The sequence below is a fragment of the Pongo abelii genome, chromosome 3, assembly GCF_028885655.2.
Source record: "Pongo abelii isolate AG06213 chromosome 3, NHGRI_mPonAbe1-v2.0_pri, whole genome shotgun sequence".
Taxonomy (NCBI): domain Eukaryota; kingdom Metazoa; phylum Chordata; class Mammalia; order Primates; family Hominidae; genus Pongo; species Pongo abelii.
This window is the reverse complement of record NC_071988.2, coordinates 167,305,046-167,324,861: the sequence shown is the minus strand read 5'-3', so window position 1 is coordinate 167,324,861 and position 19,816 is coordinate 167,305,046. Positions and strand designations below refer to the sequence as shown.

General features: G+C 36.9%; 1 protein-coding gene across 3 annotated transcripts in view; it reads right to left on the bottom strand.

Moving 5' to 3' along the window:
• The window catches only part of SMAD1 (SMAD family member 1), a 76,488-nt gene that overhangs the window by 35,358 nt on the left and 21,314 nt on the right, over positions 1 to 19,816 (bottom strand). For all 3 annotated transcript variants that reach the window (XM_024246199.3, XM_024246197.3, XM_054554533.2), the window contains exon 2: positions 7,814 to 8,389. In XM_024246199.3, the coding sequence (XP_024101967.1) occupies positions 7,814 to 8,213 (400 nt within the window). In that variant the 5' untranslated portion in view covers positions 8,214 to 8,389. The remainder of the gene's footprint in view (positions 1 to 7,813; positions 8,390 to 19,816) is intronic.

The following is a 19,816-nucleotide window of genomic DNA, read 5'->3' as shown; positions in this document are numbered from 1 at the left end:
GGGCTTGGTGGCGGGCGTCTGTAATCCCAGCTACTCAGGAGGCTGAGGCAGGAGAATCGTTTGAACCCGGGAGGCAGAGGTTGCAGTGAGCTGAGATCATGCCATTGCACTCCAGCCTGGGTGACAGGGCGAGACTCCATTTCAAATTAAACAAAACAAAACAAAACAAAACACATTCACAATGTGGTGAAGCGAGACATTTTTTAAAGATTTCTATTTGTTTTTTTGGAGACAGTTTCGCTTCTGATGCCCAGGCTGAAGTGCAATGACATGATCTTCGCTCACCACAACCTCCACCTCCCAGGTTCAAGCGATTCTCCTGCCTCAGCCTCTGAGAGCTGGGATTACAGGCCATGTACCACCACATGGGCTAATTTTGTATTTTTAGTAAAGATGGGGTTTCTCCATGTTGGTCAGGCTAGTCTCGAACTCCCAAACTAAGGTGATCCGCCCACCTCGGCCTCCCAAAGTGCTGGGATTACAGGCGTGAGCCACTGCACCCAGACCATTTTTTTTTTTGAGACAGAGTCTTGCTCTGTCACCCTGGCTGGAGTGCAGTGGCGCGATCTCGGCTCACTGCAAGCTCCGCCTCCCGGGTTCACGCCATTCTCCTGCCTCAGCCTCCCGAGTAGCTGGGACTACAGACGCCCGCTACCTCGCCCGGCTAATTTTTTTTGTGTGTTTTTAGTAGAGATGGGGTTTCACCGTGTTAGCCAGGATGGTCTCAATCTCCTGACCTCGTGATCCGCCCGCCTCGGCCTCCCAAAGTGTTGGGATTACAGGCGTGAGCCACCACGCCCAGCCTGTTTTTTAAAAATATTAATTTTATTACATTTCCTCTCGTCTTTTTAATATTCTGTGTGACAAAATGAAAAGTGCACAAAGAGCACCAGTGTGAGCTGTGAGCTGAACTAGCTGTTTTTTTTTTTTTTTTTTTTTTTTACAGAAAACCATTTGTTAAATCAAGGTAATTGTAGATTCACATGCAGTTTTAAGGATAACAGAGAAATCCTACTTACAGAATCAGAATATTAGACTGTCACAGAATATTACAAAATTATCACAATCAAAATATTGACATTGATACAGTCAAGATACAGAAAATTTCTGTCACCCCAAGGATCCCTCACTTTGCCCTTTTATGGCTACACCCACTCCCCTTCCCCTCTTTCCTCTTCTTGGTCCCTGGTGAGAACTAATCTGTCCTCCATTTCTATAATTTTAAGACTTTCTCTTCAAGGTAAAATTTACCAAGACACAAATTACACACTGACTGAGGCAGCCAAAGAGTGAAACCATGCATTCAGTCAACAGGTGAAGAGGATTTTACGTGAATTTTAAACAGCTGGCGGCCATCATGCTGAAAATGAAAGCACCTGGAAGCTAATGCCTTAAAGATCAAAACTGAAATCTCAGAATTTCAAGCTCAGATTTAATATGCCCTTTCAAGCTGATTAAGTTCAAAGTGCAGAAGATAATTTTCAAGAACCATGTGAAAAACATTAAAAAAAAAAAAAAGGCCAATGGCAGGTAGTCTCCATTAAGACATTTTTAATAGCAGAAGATAGCAACTGAATGGTCTTCTCAATACCACAGTTAGATTGCTTGCTTAACCACTGTCAGCATTTACTCTGGTAAGAAAAAATAAACCCTACATTTAAGTAGCCCTGATTCTGAAGGCTAGTAAAAGTCCAAGTAAACAGTCCACCTGTTAAATCATCAGCAGGGACATAGTCTTCAGAAGCTCCACGAACTTTCTCTTTCCTGTAAGTATTCACACATTTGCAGAAAAAGAAATTCCTAACATTTTCTACTTTCCCAAAGATCTATTTTTCAGCAATGGCCAAAGTAGCAAATTTCAACAAAAGGAAGGTTTTTCTCCTTGCACACTTGTCATTGTTAACTATAATAAATACAAGTTGTAGCAAAGTGTTTTCATAAATTTGTTTTTCCCCACTACCATTTTTTTACACTGTTTTACACTGTTTTATTTATAAGAAAATAAATGGCATAGGTTAAGGAAAAACAAAAATTACTCCAGTCTGTAATATTACTTTTGTCAAAGAGATAGAGATAGTACACTCTGAAGAACAATTCCAAAACTTGCACTGAGCCGAATAACAAAAGCATAGACTTCTCCCCAACTTCCCCACCCACTTAAAGACAACTTATCCCATCTTGTCAGAGGGCTAATCTTAATGAATATCAGAAGGAAAACTCTGGAAAGAGCAATTTGCTATCTGTATCCAAACATGCAAAGTTAAAAATGCTGGAAGATTTAAAAGACTAGCTCATTAGCATCTCTTCTGAATTCAAGACAACTTCATCCAGACAATCAGACTTGATGACTTGCCTGGATACTTTAAACCAGTGGTTCTCAAACTTTTGCAGTATCATTTTCACTTGGAGAACTTGTTACAACACAGATGTCTGTCCCCATCTCCAGAGTCTGATTCAGTATTGTAGGTCTGTGGAAGGGTTTAAGAATTTGCATTTCTACACATTCATCCACTGAAGAGCACTTAGGTTAATTTCATACCTTGGCTATTGTAATAATGCCACAGTGAACTTAGTAGTGCAGACATCTCTTTGACACATTGATTTGACCTCCTTTGGACATATACCCAGTTGTGAGACTGCTGGATCATATGGTAGTTCTATTTTTAATTTTTTGAGGAACTTCCATACTGTCTTCCAAAATGGCTGTCCCCTTTCTCTACATCCTTGCCAACACTTGATATCTTTCATCTTTTTGATAAGAGCCATTCTAACAGGTGAAAGGTATATCTTACTGCAGTTTTTGCATTTCCCTGATGATTACTTATGTTGAACTTTTTTTCAAATTAAATACTATTCAGCCTTAAAAAGGAAATTGTCACTGTGACACCTGGCGGACATTATTGTTAAGTGAAATAAGCCAGGCACAGAAAGACAAATACTGCACAATCTTACTACATGTGGAATCTAAAATAGACTCATAAAAGTAGAGTGTAGAATTAGAATGGTGTTTACCAGGGGCTGCAGGGCGGGGTGAACATGGAAAGAGGAAATGCTGGTTAAAGGGTACAAACCTTAAGCTAGGAGTAGTAAGTTTTGGTGATCTATTGCACAGCATGGTGACTATAGTTAATAATACATTGTATATTTCAAAATTGCTAAAAAAGTGTTCTTTATTTATTTATTTATTTTTTTTTTTTTTTGATACGGGGTCTCTCTCTTACCCAGGCTGGAGTGCAGCGACATGATGATAGCTCACTACAGGTTTGACCTCCTAGGCTCAAGTGATCCTCCTGACTTAGCTTCTGAATAGGTAGGACTATAGGCACATGCCACCATGCCTCGTTAATTAAAAAAAAAAAAAAAAAAAAAAAAAAAATTAAGACAGGGTCTTGCTATGTTGCTTAGGCTAGGGGTGGATTTTAAACGTACTCACCAAAAAGAAATTAGTATGGTGAAAAAAAAAAAAGGTTCAGCTGGGCTCAGTGGCTCACGCCTGTAATCCCAGCACTTTGGGAGGCCAAGGCAGGTGGATCACCTGAGGTCAGGAATTCGAGACCAGCGTGGCCAACATGGTAAAACCCCATCTTTACTAAAAATACAAAAATTAGCTGGGCATGGTGATGCACGTCTGTAATCCCAGCTACTTGGGAGGCTGAGGCAGGAGAATCTCTTGATCCTGGGAGGCGGAGGTTGCAGTGAGCCGAGATCGTGCCTCTGCACTCCAGCCTGGGCAACAGAGCCAGACTCTACCTCAAAAAAAAAAAAAAAAAACAACAACCAAACAAAAAAAAGGGTTCAGAGAATAGGCAGTAAAAAAAAGAGAAAAAAAGAAAAAGAAAGAAATAAGCAAATACGCATGGGAGGTGACAGGTATGTTAATTAGCCTCATTTGATCATTCCACAATGTATACATGTACCAAAACATAACACTGTACTCCACAAATACATACAATTATTTGTCAATTTAAAAATAATAATTAGCTTTTCTAACAAGTTCCAAGGTGGTGCTGATGCTACTAATCTGTGGACGACACTTTGAAAACCACTACCCTAAACCTAAATATTCTCAATTGTTGAGTTTTTTTCAAGAGTCATTGAGACCTCAGCAGAAAACACCAAGTTTGGGAGACTTAAATATGTTAAACTGCTAAACTGTCCTTTGAGATACTTCATCAGAGGTAAAACAGTGACAAAGTTCAAAATAATTCAGTGTTGAGCTGTGTATATGTGCACCTTAGAATACCAGACCCCCTTTTTCTGATTTCACAGAAAAAATACCCAGGTGTACTCCATACGGCTTTATAAAGGGCTTCAATTCTGGCAGTGTGAGGGGCTAAGTCCCCTTGCACTTTTTTTTTTTTTTTTTGAGATGGAGTTTCACTCTTGTCCCCCAGGCTGGAGTGCAATGGCATGATCTCGGCTCACTACAACCTGCGCCTCTCAGGTTCAAGTGATTTTCCTGCCTTAGCCTCCCGAGTAGCTGGGATTACAAGTGCCCCCCACCTTGCCAGGCTTATTTTTGTATTTTTAGTAGAGATGGGGTTTTACTATGCTGCATTTTTTTTAAACTTTATTTTTCTGAGACAGTCTCACTACACTGCCCAGGCTAGAACGTAATGGCTATTTACAGGCACGATCATAATGTGCTGCAGCCTTCAACTCTGGGGCTCAAGTGATCCTCCCACCTCAGCCTCCTGAGTAGCTGAGACTACAGGCATGTACCACCACATCTGGCTGCCTCTTGCACTTTGATTTAGTAGAGTTTCTCTTCAGAAGGTACAGGGACTGCTTCATAGTGGTCTCTGGAAAAAGTCCTTTGTTCCAATTCCCACATCAGTCACTTCATAATGTGAAAAATATACATAAAATCTTGATATGTTCAAATTAAATAGATCTTAGCCTCAGCCTCCATGTTTTCCAGAATTGTTCTATTCTATCCATGACTTACAAGATTCCTGGGTAAAGGAGAGGCTGAAATGGCATTTGTGGAGTCTCAAAATGCCTATGTAAGCCAGTTTTCCACCTCTTCCCCATTATTTTATTAGCACATATGTTAAGAGTAACAAATTCATCTCAGTATTGGTTTTAACTTTTCACCTTGTATCAGAGGTGTAATAGCCATAATATGACCAAAGAAGGGAAGAAGATGGTCAAAAGGTATAGACAAACTGAAAATTCAGCTCTAAAAAAATGGCCAAATGACGATATTAAATTAAAAGTCAGCATTATCATTTAACAGCAAAAATTTATCAAATTATGCTTGTTGCTAAAAATAGAGATGTTAATAATACACATAGTCCCTGCCCTCATGGAGCTTTATTTGCTATCTTGCAGAGAAGACCAACAGAACAATCATTACAAGTGTGAAGAACATTCTAAAGAAATTCAGGTTGCTATGGGAAATGAGACCTAACCTCCCCAAGCGGAGTAGGGAGATATGTGTGAAGAAGGAGGTATCAAGAAAGGTTTCCCAATGAAACTGACCTCATCACACAATTACTTAGTTTATTAAGTAATGACCATGTGCTAGACACGAACGATAAATAAGAGTGGGCTAGGCAAAGAGGGAGGAGAAACAGGTACAGATAGAGGAAACGTGCATGGAATGTTTCCAGAGAACTCAAGCACACAAAGCATGCAAGAGTACAAAGGAAGTTGGAAAGGGAGGCAAGGACCAGAATGTGCAGACCTCTCTACAGGACTTCTCAAGAGTAGGGAAAAGCAGGACAACAAAAGGATCATGTCTGCATCTTAAAAGATACCTTTCTGTAGACAATAGACTGAAAGGGGTGACCAGTCAGGAGGCAGTTGCTGCATTGCAAGATGAAATGCTGGAAGGTTAGCGCAGGGTGAGGGGGAATATGGATGGAGAAGACATATTCATAGTGTTTTTTAAATAGTGAATTTTGGCTTTCATGTCAAATGCCTCTATTTTCTAGTTCTAACACAGGGCACTTAATTTGTAGGGGCCTCAGTTTCATCGCATATGGAGTAGAATTAAAATCTTCCCTATGTATTAATACTTTTTAAGGTTACTATGAGGATCAAAAAAATCATGTGCCTAAATAATATTGCTGGTACATATTACTTATCTACTACATTTTACTCTCCAAAACTCTTAGCTCCATTTCCATTTCTGGCTAGAAGAGGGACATGTACCTCTGTGCTGAGTTTAGAAAAAAGAACACTGCATCACAGCTGATATAACAAGCAGTAAAGAATGTCTATATTGGAACTGGTAAGGAGAATTCAGCACAGTTGTTAGAAAAAAGGCAATGCTCTCTTAGCCAAGAGCAACTGTAACAAAATGTAACTTTTAAAAGGATACAATAAAAACCAGTTATCTAGAAATACATCTAGTATGTGCAGGAGCTGTATGGAGAAACTTAAAAGTGCACTAAATAATATTATGCTCAAGAGCATACTATGCCAATCTTCCCCAAATGAAATCAACGAAATTCCAATAAATTCCCAAAGTGCTTTTCACAGGACTTAACAAGGTAATCCTAAAGTATATAACCTAGAAATCACAAAAACATAATGTTGGATGAACATAAACAAGTTGTACAAAGAAACTCCAATATTATGTAACATTTTTAAATATATAAAATATTACGTTTTGTCATGGACTCATACATATGTAATAACAGTATAAAAACATGCATGAGAATAATAAGCGTCAGATTCAGAACAGTGGTTACCAAAGGGAGCAGAATCAGAGGAGCAAAAACAGGGGTTCCAGTTTACACATAATCTTTTATTTCTTAAAATGAGTAGTGGATACAAATATGTTTGTTATACTATTGGTCTTTAAAATCTTTTTTTAAAAATATGTCTTAAATATTCCACAAAAATACAGAATGCCTTTTATTTGAAAACCATGTTATTACATGATCTAGTTTAGTAATTCCCAAACACCAATCCAATAGCTACATCAGTAACACCTAAAGTACTTGTTAGAAACAAAGATTACCAGGCTATCCCAGGATCAGGATTTCTGGGAGGAGAGCCATGTGATTCTAATATACAGCCTTAGTAACCCAGGAACTAGTAACAGCCAATCCATCAACAAAATTGGTCCCAATCGACAATGAGACATTTAAGTGCTTGAATATCTAATCACTTTCCAATGATCCAACTGTCTAGAACGTAGATTCTAACTTGAGGGCAAAACCGTACAAATTTTAAAATATATCCTTTACCGTACCCTCCCAAAAGACTATACATGTAAAAACTTGGTATATTTTATAAAGTAATAGTATCAAATGATTCCATAGAAGGATATAATTCCTTCATATTCACCACAGGAAATATGCCACAGCAAAATTCCGCCAGAGATGATAAAAAGTGCTGTTCTTAAGTTCAAAATGGTTTAAGTCACTGGCAACTACCCTCATGATGTACTTCCCTCAAGCATATAGACAGCAATAATGCATTTCTTTCCTAATTTTCTTCCCTGAGATTACAATTCATAGCTAATTTTATCTAGAGAAATGCAGAGAACCATGTGAGACATAAAAAATAAATTTAGAAAGAAAACAACTTATTAAAAATTAGAGGTATTAGTACTGCAATGACAATTGTCATAGCCTGCTCCCAAGACATAATGTTAACTAGAGATGACTAAGCTGTTAAAATGTATGAAACACTCAAAGGCCTTCTCTCTTGCATTCACACAGACACACACACAAAGTTTCCCCAAATATTTTTAAATTACAACTAAAAACAAGGAAAGGGATTATTTTGATGTTCTAAACAACACAAATCCGGTACTGGGCACACAAAGCACATCGACATAAAATAACTCACTTACCAGGGCTTTCTACTCGCTTATAGTGGTAGGGATTGATGCAGACCTCCTTCTGCTTGGAACCAAAAGGAAACTCACAGCATTCCAGTGGTTTTAGTTCATGGTGGCTCTGAAGATCGGGCCAGCGCCACACACGGCAGTAAATGACATGAGGCAGTCCCTTCCGGTGGGAGACTTGCAGCCTGCCATCCAGAGAGCGGGGAATGGTGACACAGTTACTCGGTTGCCCTGGACAGCTCAAGGCCTTTTCCAGTTCCTCCATGGCACCTTTCTTTTTCTTCAGTTTTTTCACCAAAGCATCAACAGCTTTCTCTGCCCATTTTTCTTCTTCATCGCCCTGTTTCCACCCAAGAAGTCTCTTCACAGCTGGACTCGTAAAGGAAAATAAACTTGTCACATTCATAATGACAGCACTAGTTATACTCCTTGGATATGGTGAAATAAAGCCGTCTCCAAATGCAAAAGGACAGCAGAAGAAATTTGTTTATTTACAGAGAAGTCTCTTTAACTTCTTAGTTTGAAGTACAGAAAAGTAGAAACTACCATTCCTAGTGTTTAAAAAAGTAACCCAGTCAGCACCTACAAAAGAAAAAAAGAATGGTTAGAATCATCTTTACCATACAACCAAATTTATTAAGTAATCATGTGCTAGGTACTATTTTAAGTGCTTTTATGTAATACAGTATGCTGTGGACTGCATTGTGACCCCTAAAATTCACATGCGGAAGCCCTAACTCTCAGTATGACTGTATTTGGAGATGGAGCCTCTAAGAAAGTAATTAAAGTTAAATAAGGTCATCAGGGTGGGGCCCTAATCTGACAGGACTGGTGATCTTAAGATTGCTATCTCCCTCCTCCAGCCTCTATGCACACACACTGAGGGTACTGCAAGAAGGTGATCATCTGCAAGCCAGGAAGAGAGCCCTCACCAGAGCCTGTATTGTCAAGAACCTTGATCTTGGACTTTCTAGACTCCAGAACAAAGAGAAAATATATTTCTGTTATTTAAGCCACCCAGTCTATGATATTTTATTACGGCAACCAAAGCAGACTAATATATAGCATTTAATGCTTTTCACAATCCTTTGAGTTAGGTAATACAATTGCTGCCACCTTACAGATGAGTAAACTGAGAAGCAGTTTAAAAAGTAAGCCACTGTTAGCAAAAGCTCTGGGATAAAAGCAACAAAGTCAAAAAGTCCAAGCTCTCAAAAGATATTGTAATATTTTAGATTTAGATTCATTTATAACCTCTAAAAATTTATTTCAAAACACCTCAATCAACAAAAACTGAAAGCAACAGGGAGAAAAAAATAATATTAGTCTAATATCTCTGTTTCTTGGTTTGTTCTACAAATATTTCTTAGGCTAAAAGAAAATTCCTATTATATAAATGTAGTAATATTTTAGGGTATTTCTTCAGTGAACAAGCCTATGGGTCAGTGAACAAGCCTATGTGTCTATGGGCTACAGGGCAAATAGGATAGGAAATACATCTCCTGCTTTAAAAATTTTGTTATTTATTGACATAAAAGGAATAAAGCACATGGACACATACTGTACCAAATTCTTTAGCCAAGTTGCCTCATTTAAACTTTCTATTTACTCTTTAGCACATGAAAACATAAAATGTGAAAAAGCTTAAGGAGGTTAACTTTGTACAAACCCTGGCTAAACTGGAGTAGCATGTATCAGACCAACCTCCTTCCAAACAAACAAGCCAGAAAACAAACAAACAAAAGCCCAGCTTTTTAAAGGCATCAAAGAGGAACCAAGGCACTCAGGACTTGAGGGGGCCAAGATCCTGGAGAAAGGGGAAATGCAATGAAGTGAGCTGAATATTCGTCACCACTCTTTCCAGGGATTTGCCAATAGCTATGCTATAAGCAGCAAAAGGTCTAGGAGCCAGGCAGAAAGAGGTAACTAAGAGGCTAAAAACGAGCTTCTAGTAGCCTCATAGTGCTGAGGAACCCCAAAATAACAACACAACAACAAATGGAGTTGAGGGCCTGCTGAGGAGAAACCCTGGTAAATAGTCTAAGCTTTCAATGGAAGCTCCTGGAGGAATATGCCCCAATCTAAGGGCAAAAATGAAATGGAACAGTCTTTACAACCAACCTAGAATCATCTTAATCCTAGCCTTGGTCTAGGCGATGGGTATTGCTCTCTAACAGCTTGCCAGAAGAAAAACAAATTCTCTATAGAGGAAGACAACATCAACCTTCGCCACTACAATTTTAAGTTCACAGTGTATAGCAATGAACCAAAAGTTATCAAGCATACCAAGAAACAGGACCAAATGACCAAAACAAAACAGAATAGAAACAGACCTAACGGGTGACCCAGGTAATGGAGTTACCAGAAACAGACTTTAAAGTATTAATGATTACTACTTAATATGTCAAGGAAAGAGAAAACAAGATTGAAGATTTTAACAGAGAACTGGAATCCATAAAGAAGAATGAAATAAAAATTCTAGAACTGAAAAATATAACTAATGAGACTTTAAATAGGATGAACTTAACAACAGTTTAGATACAGTAGAATAAAAGATTAGTGAGTAGGAAAACTGGTAAAAAATGCTCATACTAATGCAAAGAGAGGGGAAAAAATGAAAAATAAAGAACTGAGGAGACATAATGCCTCTAGAGAAAGGTCTAGCACTGCGTAAGTAGTCTTAAAGGAAAAGAAGAAAGACTGTAACAGAGCAATATTTTTAGATACTAGCCAAGGATTTTTCCAAAACTGTCAAGACATCTAACCATACATTCACAAAGCCCTACACCTTCCAAGGATACATACAGAGAAATCCACAAATTTCAATGTGTCATATTACAGTAAAATTCCTGAAAACCTAAGACAAAACTCTTTAAAAAGGCACATTACCTTCAAGTAAGTACAATCAGGTTGACAGCTGACATTTCAGCATAAACAATGGAAACCAGAAGACAATGAAATGATGTCGTTAGTGCCAAATGTAAATAGCTGGTAACTTAAAATTCTACATTTAGAGGAAAAACATATTCAAAAAATGATTGTGAAATAAAGATGCTTTCCAACAATCAAAATCTGAGAGAACTCGTTTACAGCAGATTGTCACTAAAAGAAATACTAACAGGAATTCTTCAGGCAGAAGGAAAAAGACTGGAAATAAGCAAAGAACTGCAGGAAATGAGGAAGAGCTCCTGAAGGGGAAATAAGGGTAAGTTTAAATGAATACTGACTTCACAAAACAACAATAGGAATGTCTTGTGATGTTTAAAATATATGTACAATTAAAATGCATGGCAACAGCAAAAAGAGATATATGAAGTTAGCATTCTAAGGTCCTTGTGTTATCCAGGCCATGGTAAAGTATAATTTACTATTAGTACAATAAGTTATGAATTCATGTCATACATAATAAAGCAACAACTGAGAGAATAAGTTAAAAATTATAACAAGCTAATAGATGGGTTAAAATTATGGAATTAAAAAAATATATATGATTGGCCCAGTGTGGTGGATCATGCCTGTAATCCCAGCACTCTGGGAAGCCAAGGTAGGAGGATAGCTTTAGGAGTTCCAGAGTAGCCTGGGCAGCACAGGAAGACCCTATCTCTACAAAAAGTAACAAAGTAGTCCAGCAAGGTGGCATGTGCCTGTAGTCTCAGCCACTCAGGGGGCAGAGGCAGGAGGGCTGCTTGAGCCTAGGAGTTATGATAGGTGTTATGATCGTGCCACTGCACTCTAACCTGAGTGACAGAGTGAGAGCTGTCTCTAAAAATCAAATAAAAATTTTAAAAATGATTAATGCAAAACATATGAAAAGGAGACAACAGATGAGACAAATAGAAAATAGTTAAGATTTAGATATAATCCCAAAGTATAAGCAATTACTTAAATATAAATGACTAAAATATGACAACTAAGAGAGAGTTGTGGGGAACACTATTTAACTATATTGTACTTAAAAGAGACACAGATTAAATATAAGAACACAATATTGAAAGCAAAAGAGTGGACAAATATATACTATGCATATTCTACCCAAAAAGCTGGCATAGCTACCCATTCAGATAAAATAGACTTTAAAAGTAAGAGGTATCACCAGAGATTTTTAAAGACAAAAAAGAAAAAAAGGACATTTTATAGTGACAAGTTGAGCCACCATGTAGTTTTTAAATTCCAAATTTCATGTAAATAATAACAGCCTCAAATTCATAAAGCAAAAGACTAACAATTACAATGACAGGCAAACCCACAATCCTAGTGGGAGATTAACATAGTAAATAATAAAACAAGCAAACAAAAATCAATAGTTACAGAAAAAAAAGTGTTTAAAAACTTGATCCAATTCATATACATATTATCACAGCACTCAACAACTGTACAATTCATAACACTTTCAAATACGCAAAGAATACTTACTGAAATTGACCATATAATGAACAACAAAGCAAATCTGAATCTGTATCAAAATACTAAAATCATATAGAATATATTCTTTGATTTTAGTATAACTAAGAAATCAATAAAAACATTGTTATTGAAAAGAACCAAACTTTAAAATAACACAAGGGTCCAAGAAGAAATTATAGCGGAAATAGAAAATATTTTTAACTGAATGATTGTAAAAATATCACATCAAAAATGCAGGATGTGGCACAAGGCACAGAGGGAAATTTACAGTCTTAAATGCATACATTAGAAAAGGAAAAAAGCTGAAAACTAACACTCTAATACCCACCAAATATTTTTTAAAAGGAAAAATAAATCCAAAGAAAGTAGAAGAAAATGAAAGCAGAAATTTAAAGCACACTAAAGAAAACCTATAAAATCAAAGTTGATTCTTTGAAAATACTAATAAAATTGGATAAATCCCTAGCAAAACTGAAGGCACAAATTACCGGGGAAATCATTAGTGAGCCTCAGAAATTAAAAAATATAATTATTATAAATAGCTGTCACGGCAAACTGCATGTCTATAGCTACATTGTGATAATCTACACATCTGTCATCTTCACTACAGGAAATGATGTAGGACTCCAACTTATTATTTTCTTACCTTTGGAACTTGGCATAGTACCTGGCACATAGCTGATTCTCACTAAATGCCTGATGAATAATTTAGCTCCCTGAAGAACTTAGAAAGCCAAATATGGAGCGTCAACTCTATTTGGGAGGCTACAGGGCGTCCGCTGTTTTCCTTTTTAAAGAGTTCACCCAAATTTACTAGTTTTTTTGAAGTTGGTATTATTTTCATTTAACATTAAAGGAAAGAGAAAACAAAACTATGCTATTATCAAAAGTCACACTTGGTCAGAGTGTACCTATTGATATGATAATTTCCTTTTACTAAAAGGTTAGTTTTGCAAAAGAACAATAACTTTTTTCTAGGCTTCTAGGAACAATTTATAGAGGGAGTGTATTTCTTCATATTCTATATGTCCATCTCTTCTTCAAAAACAGCTTTTTAACATTTTAAGCAATAATTTTTAAACAGAATGGCTAAGTTTGTATCAAAATAACTTGGGGCTATTTTAAAATAAATAACAAATACATTTAAACAAATACCCCTAAAATCACTTGGGGGTATTTATTTAAGGCAAGGGTGTTGGGCAATGTAGTATGTAAGAACCACCATTTCAGATTTTTGTTTTAACTATTCAAATCGACATTCATTCAACAAAGCTGTATTAAGCACCTGCTAAGTATGCCTAGCACAGTGCTAGACACAGGGGAGACAGAGCCAAACATGTCTAACATACTGGAGGAGCTCACAATCCATTGGGAAAGCCAGTGTGTAAACAACTAACTCCCATAAAGCAAATTGCTAACCTGCACGCTAATTCTAAAGGACTTTGCTCAGATGTTTTATTAGGTGACCTTCCAGGGACTCAGTCAGAAGAAATACTATGATTATACCACTGCCCATGGGCACAAGAATAACCGAAGAGGAGGCCCATGTGCTGTGCATTTACCTACTATTAACTAACTCTAATATCATGTGATAAAGGCTATAAAACAAGTATCAACAACACCCTGGTCTGAATATTTGTATCCCCTCCCTGAACTCACATGTTGAAATCCTAACCCCAAAGGTGATAGAATTAGAAGGTGAGCCCTTTGGGAGGTGATTAGGTCATGAGGACGGAGCTCCCATAAATGGAATTAGTGCCCTCATAAAAGAGATCCCAGAGAGATCTCTCCTCCCTTCCACCACATGAGGTTACAGTGAGAAGAGGCCATCCAGGTACCTTGATCTTGGATTTCCCAGTTACTATAACTTTGAGAAATAAATTTCTGTTGTTTATAAGCCACTCAGTCTTATGGTATTTTGTTATAGCGGCCTACAAACTAAGACAATAATACATAAAAACGGAAAAGGAAAGAACAATTTCAGAGATTTCAGAACATTTTTTTCCAAGAGAAAACATCAGACTTAAAGGATAAGTAGAATTTTGCAAAACAATAGAGCAAACATTTTGTGTGTTCATTACTTGACAAACACCGTTCATTGCTGTTTATCCATTAACCAGTTTAATCTTAGCAACAATACCTTAGTATTTACTTCACAGTAAATACTATCATTTTCTTTATTTTACATATAAGGAAAATAAAATATAGAATAGTTAAGTATCTTGTCCAAAGTTATGTAGACAGCTATAAGTGGCAGAACCTGGATCTGAACCTGTTTTGCCTGGCTCTAGAGCCAGAATTTTTAAACCACTTTTCCAAATGGCTTGTTCCAACAGACACATGATAGAAATGCTAGGGTTTAATCCAGCTGGAGATGATACAAGGCTGGTAAGAAGGAAGGGGCAAGACTGAAGAATCTTATATGGACAAGTGGAAGGTTTTAAATCTGAGAATTAGCATGATTAGATCTACATTTTAGAAAGACAACTAAGGTAATATCTTCAATACAGAAAGATTTCTTCATACTGGGAGCAAAAAAAAAAAAAAAAAAAAAAACAATTCTAAACCAAGGGCATCCAAACATTATAGAAGCCAGTTACGTGGTAAATGTCTTGAGGCCACTCACAAAAATTAAAGTGAAAGGATCACAGCACTTTGCATATAAACATGCACAGACAAAACAAAATGCAGGCTGATGACTAATTTTTACCTGAGTTAAGCATTTTTTAATATACAAGTCAAACAGGTAACCTACCTCATATAAGGAACTCAAATGAGTCCATGGTACTATGGCCTTGGCAAGACAACTACTTTTTTTTCTGCCCCTTTTTGTACTTCCTGCCTTAGTTTATGTCCAAAGCTAAGTGGCCTTATCAGTTTAAAGTGCAAAATAAAAACATGAGTCAGCAAACAGATTTCCTTCCCTCTTGTCCAAATATAAACATTTCACACTGACAAAAAAGTATTCATCTAGTAAAAAAAAAAACCCCAGCAGCCTTAAAAATATTGAGATCTTTATTCCAGCAACTTTATCTTCAGAAATTTACTCTAAGGAAATATTCTGAACCGGAAAGGGAAAATAGTTGTTGCACAAAGATTTTCATCAGAGCATTATTTATAATAGGGAAAAAAAGAGAAACATCTAATAATTGAAAAATAGCTAAGTAAACTGCATACATCCACTCAATGGAATATTATACAGACCTTAAAAATTATGTTCAGAAAGACTACGTAATAATTTGGGGAAAACTGTAAGCAGAACATGAAATTATTGGTTATATGTACCATGAACAACTATGTAAATAAATGAAAATATTAACCACGACTGGGTTTGGAAGATTAGTAATGTGTCTCTCTCCTCCTTTTCTAAACTTTTCAAACATTCTTTAATGAAAAAATGTAACTTTCGATTTTTTTTTAAAAAGGCTTTCGATGCAAATATTTGTTAATTACAAAAAAAAAAAAAAAAAAAAACCCACAAAAATCAATTCATTATCTCAAGCCACATCTATACTCTACTTAGAAATCAAGTTGGATTTATAGTGTGATCTGGTTTGAGAAGTAAAAAAAAAATATATAATGTAGTTTAAAGCAGTGTTCTAAATTCAGAAAGTTTTCCTAACGAGTCTCACCCATGGGAAGGATTTCTATCAGAAATGCCAGAAGTGAAATTAGAAAAATACTCTTATACTACTCGACATGGCTATTTAATTTTCCAGCTTATGTGTTATTCCTTAATATTAAAAGAAAAAAATGTTAAAATACTCTTAACTGCTATGTAACTTTCTTTACATTTAAAGGAAGCCTAATCAGCCAATTGCAGAACAAATGGGCATTTTCTTCACCTTGGCCTCATCTAGTAAAGCAACAAGTAAATTATCCAACTCCTGTGAATATCAACAAAATACACTCTCTTCCATTTAATATGTTACAGATCCCAAATTCCCACAGAAAGTTTTTTTAATTACTCTAATTTGTATATGAAGATATAATTGTTTTTTAAAGGATGGAGTAACCACCAAATGTTACAACCCAAGTACCTTTAATAAAAAGATGAGGAGACAAATAATGTCCAACCACTCTCTGTATCAGCTTCAGACTAGAGGCTGTTTTATAATTCTTGCACCAGTATGGAATTCAACAGACTAAATAAATGCTCCCATTAAATACTGAGGGAATAATTGTATTATTCAATAAAATAAACAAAAAATACAGGCTACAAAAAGTGACTGGGAGAAAAAAATCCAAAAACTCTCAGTACTTTTAGAAAGGCAAATAACAGAAGATAAATGGTCTATTGTCAAATGAAGCAGGCAACTCTTTTCTCCCCCTACTTCTTGTTCTTTGGTTCATTACTCTTTCTTAACTAACAGTAAAAAATCATGGCACAAAGAACAAAAGAATTAAGGAACTAAAAGTACAGGGTATTGATTAACTTCACTTTGAAAATGTTTAACAGCTGGATACTTTTTTTTCTCTTTTTTAAAGACAACTTTATAAAAATTCTGTTTGATTGGCCAGGCGTGGTGGCTCACACCCATAATCCCAGCACTTTGGGAGACCGAGGAGGGGGGATCACCTGTCAAGAGTTCAAGATCAGCCTGGCCAACATGGTGAAACCCTGTATCTACTAAAAATACAAAAATAAGCCGGGCATGGTGGTGTACACCTTTAGAACCAGCTACTTGGGAGGCTAAGGCAAGAGAATCACTCGAACAGGGAGGTGGAGGTTGCAGTAAGCCAAGATTGTGCCATTGCACTCCCGCCTGAGTGACAGATCGAGACTCCGCATCAAAAAACAAAAATTGTTTGACCTTTTTTTTTCTTTTTGGAAACAAGTATTTCCAAGTAACAAAACCACCTATGTGCGTATTTCCAGACTTACATCGCCAGATATCTCCTTAAACAGATAGACTGGTCTTGTGAATACACAGAAAAAGTAAGACTTGAGCTCCCAGAGTAGACCTATGGTGGGCTTCAGAGTGATCATAAGCAAACTGCACGAATTTTGTAGTTCAGCGTTTTGTTTTTTTGAGATGGAGTCTTGCTCTGTCGCCCAGGCTGGAGTGCAGTGGCACAATCTCGGCTCACTGCAACCTCCGCTTCCTGGGTTCACACCATTCTCCTGCCTCAGCCTCCAGAGCAGCTAGGACCACAGGTGCCCACCACCACACCCGGCTAATTTTTTATATTATTTTCCAGTATTTTTAATATATGAAACTATTTCACAATACACCTCATTAGATGCCATGGAGATGCAAGATATCTCAGAGACATGTTGTAGAAAGTGATCAATATTAACTGGCAATATTCATTAGTATTACAGAAATGTATGTGCCATCTATCCTAACATCCAATTTTGGATAGGATTCAAGGCCTGGTGAGATCAACTCTTGCCTTGTTTGAGATGCTTAAATTAAAACATCAAAAAAGGTCAAAGGGGATCATGCCAGGGGACCTGTAATGTAATTCTCATTACTCTAAAACAAACTACTTTTTTCTAACCTGCTCCATTTCACTTAGGTACTCAAGTCAACTGTATAGTCTGAACAAAGATGGAATTGTTCAAATAGATCATGATTCCAAAGGATAATAAAGACACCTGAAAAATTCCTGACACTTAGAGAAACCACAGACTCACAGAAGATTATATACTAAAGATGTAGGGTTAAAAATGCATAAAAACACAAAGGTTGCAAAAACCATATTATTTCAGCAATTTAAGGCCAATAAATATTTTAAAACAATAAAGAGCAATCCATCATTGCTTGCATCTTTCAAGCCATCTTGTAAGCAAAGAATTGCAATGAGGTTTATTGGTAAAAGATGAAAAATTCACAAAATGGAAAGGGGATCATAATCATTTGCCCTAAATAAAATCGGGCCGAATTAATCAGAAGTCCAGAAGAACTGGGAACTTACAAACTTTTGATAAAGCTGAAATAACTATTACTTAAATGCGGAACAGCAGACAACCCACATGAGACAATGGCCCAGCAAGAGGGCTGAGGCAGAAACTGCCATCCGCTCACACTTCCAAACAGAGAAATAGTACCCCTAAAAATGAAGACAGGTGGAGACAGAACTCTAGAACAAGTAGAACACAATGATAAGTAGTAGACAGTAGGAACTGCAAATGGTTCCTAACAAAAAGCATGAAAGATTATTGCACGGCTCCTTAAGGAAAATGATAAATATCTACCCTTAAGGTTAAGGCAGACAGGCAAAACACAAGTTAAAATTTGCTATACAAGTCCAATGCCATTACAATGAATATAAAAACAGAAATGGATCTAGTTATTTCAGTTCCAGAAAATACCCTAAAGTAGCAATGTTCTTTGATCTAGTTCAACAAATAATATGTTCAAATGCTTCTTTAACCCAGTTACTCCAATTAGGAGCTAACCAGGTTTTCAGATACAGTAAAGTCCTTACTGGTTCTTGCAAACTGTGGCTTTAAGTGAAATGATGTAAAACAAAATTAATTTTAGCATCGGCTAATTTATATAAACAAGAGTTAAGTTCCTTCAGGACATTTCTGGTCACAAAAACATCATCAAACTTCTAAGACCCAAAACACTTCTAAAATTAACACTGAAATAAATGTGAGCCATATATACATTTAAGAAAGATGAACAGAAACAAGATAATTATTTACCCAATTAGTCCAATTCAGGGTCGCAGTGGCCCGAGCCGATCCCAGCAGCTTAGGGTACAAGGTGGGAACCATCCCTGGACAGGACACCATTTCATGGCAGGGGCACTCACACACACACCTACATTCACTGCAATGGGGACAATGTAGACATACTAATTCAACTAACGTGCACACCTTTGGGATATGGCAGGAAACTACAGTAGCCAGAGAAAACCCAAGCAGACATGGGGAGAATGTGCAAACTCCACACAGACAGTGGCCTAGGCTGGTAATGTTTTTTCTCATCAACTTTGTAAGGAAATGGCATTGAATGAAATGAGGTTGTTTGAGGACCTGCTGTATTTGTATTGGAGGAGGAAACAGGTGAAGTGCCTGCATTCCTTTTTCCTGTTTTAAAACAGCAGTTAGCCCTCAACTTTCAACATTTGTCTCAATCTCAAATGAGTCAAATTTAGCTAAATAAAACTCACCACTAAGCAAAATAAGGGAGAAAAAAACCCCTAGAACAGAAAGAAAAATGAAAATGGATAAAGCCTTGCTCTTTACTGATGCTAACGTACTTCATAAAGTACAGTGCTTAACTTCATTGCTAAAAAGGCTATAATGAACTCTATTTCGCTTTAGTCCTTAGGGGAAAAATGTATTTAAACAAAATCCCTACACAAGAAAGCCATATGGAGACCCACAGAGAACACAGAACTCTGCTGCTCTCAGTTCACAGCAGCAGGAGAGTCCTACCGTCACAAACACCACAAGTAAAGTTCCATCTTACTGAGCCTCTTACTATTCAGCCTTGATCTGGTTACTTCCAAACATGGGACTGATGATGCAGAATAGCTAGTTTGACATTTTTCCCATTGAAAATTTATTTTTGCTGGAGATTGATTTTCTAAATCTGGAGAAATTGGGGGTTGGAGGTAGGAGAGAGGTTCAGCTCATGAAAACCT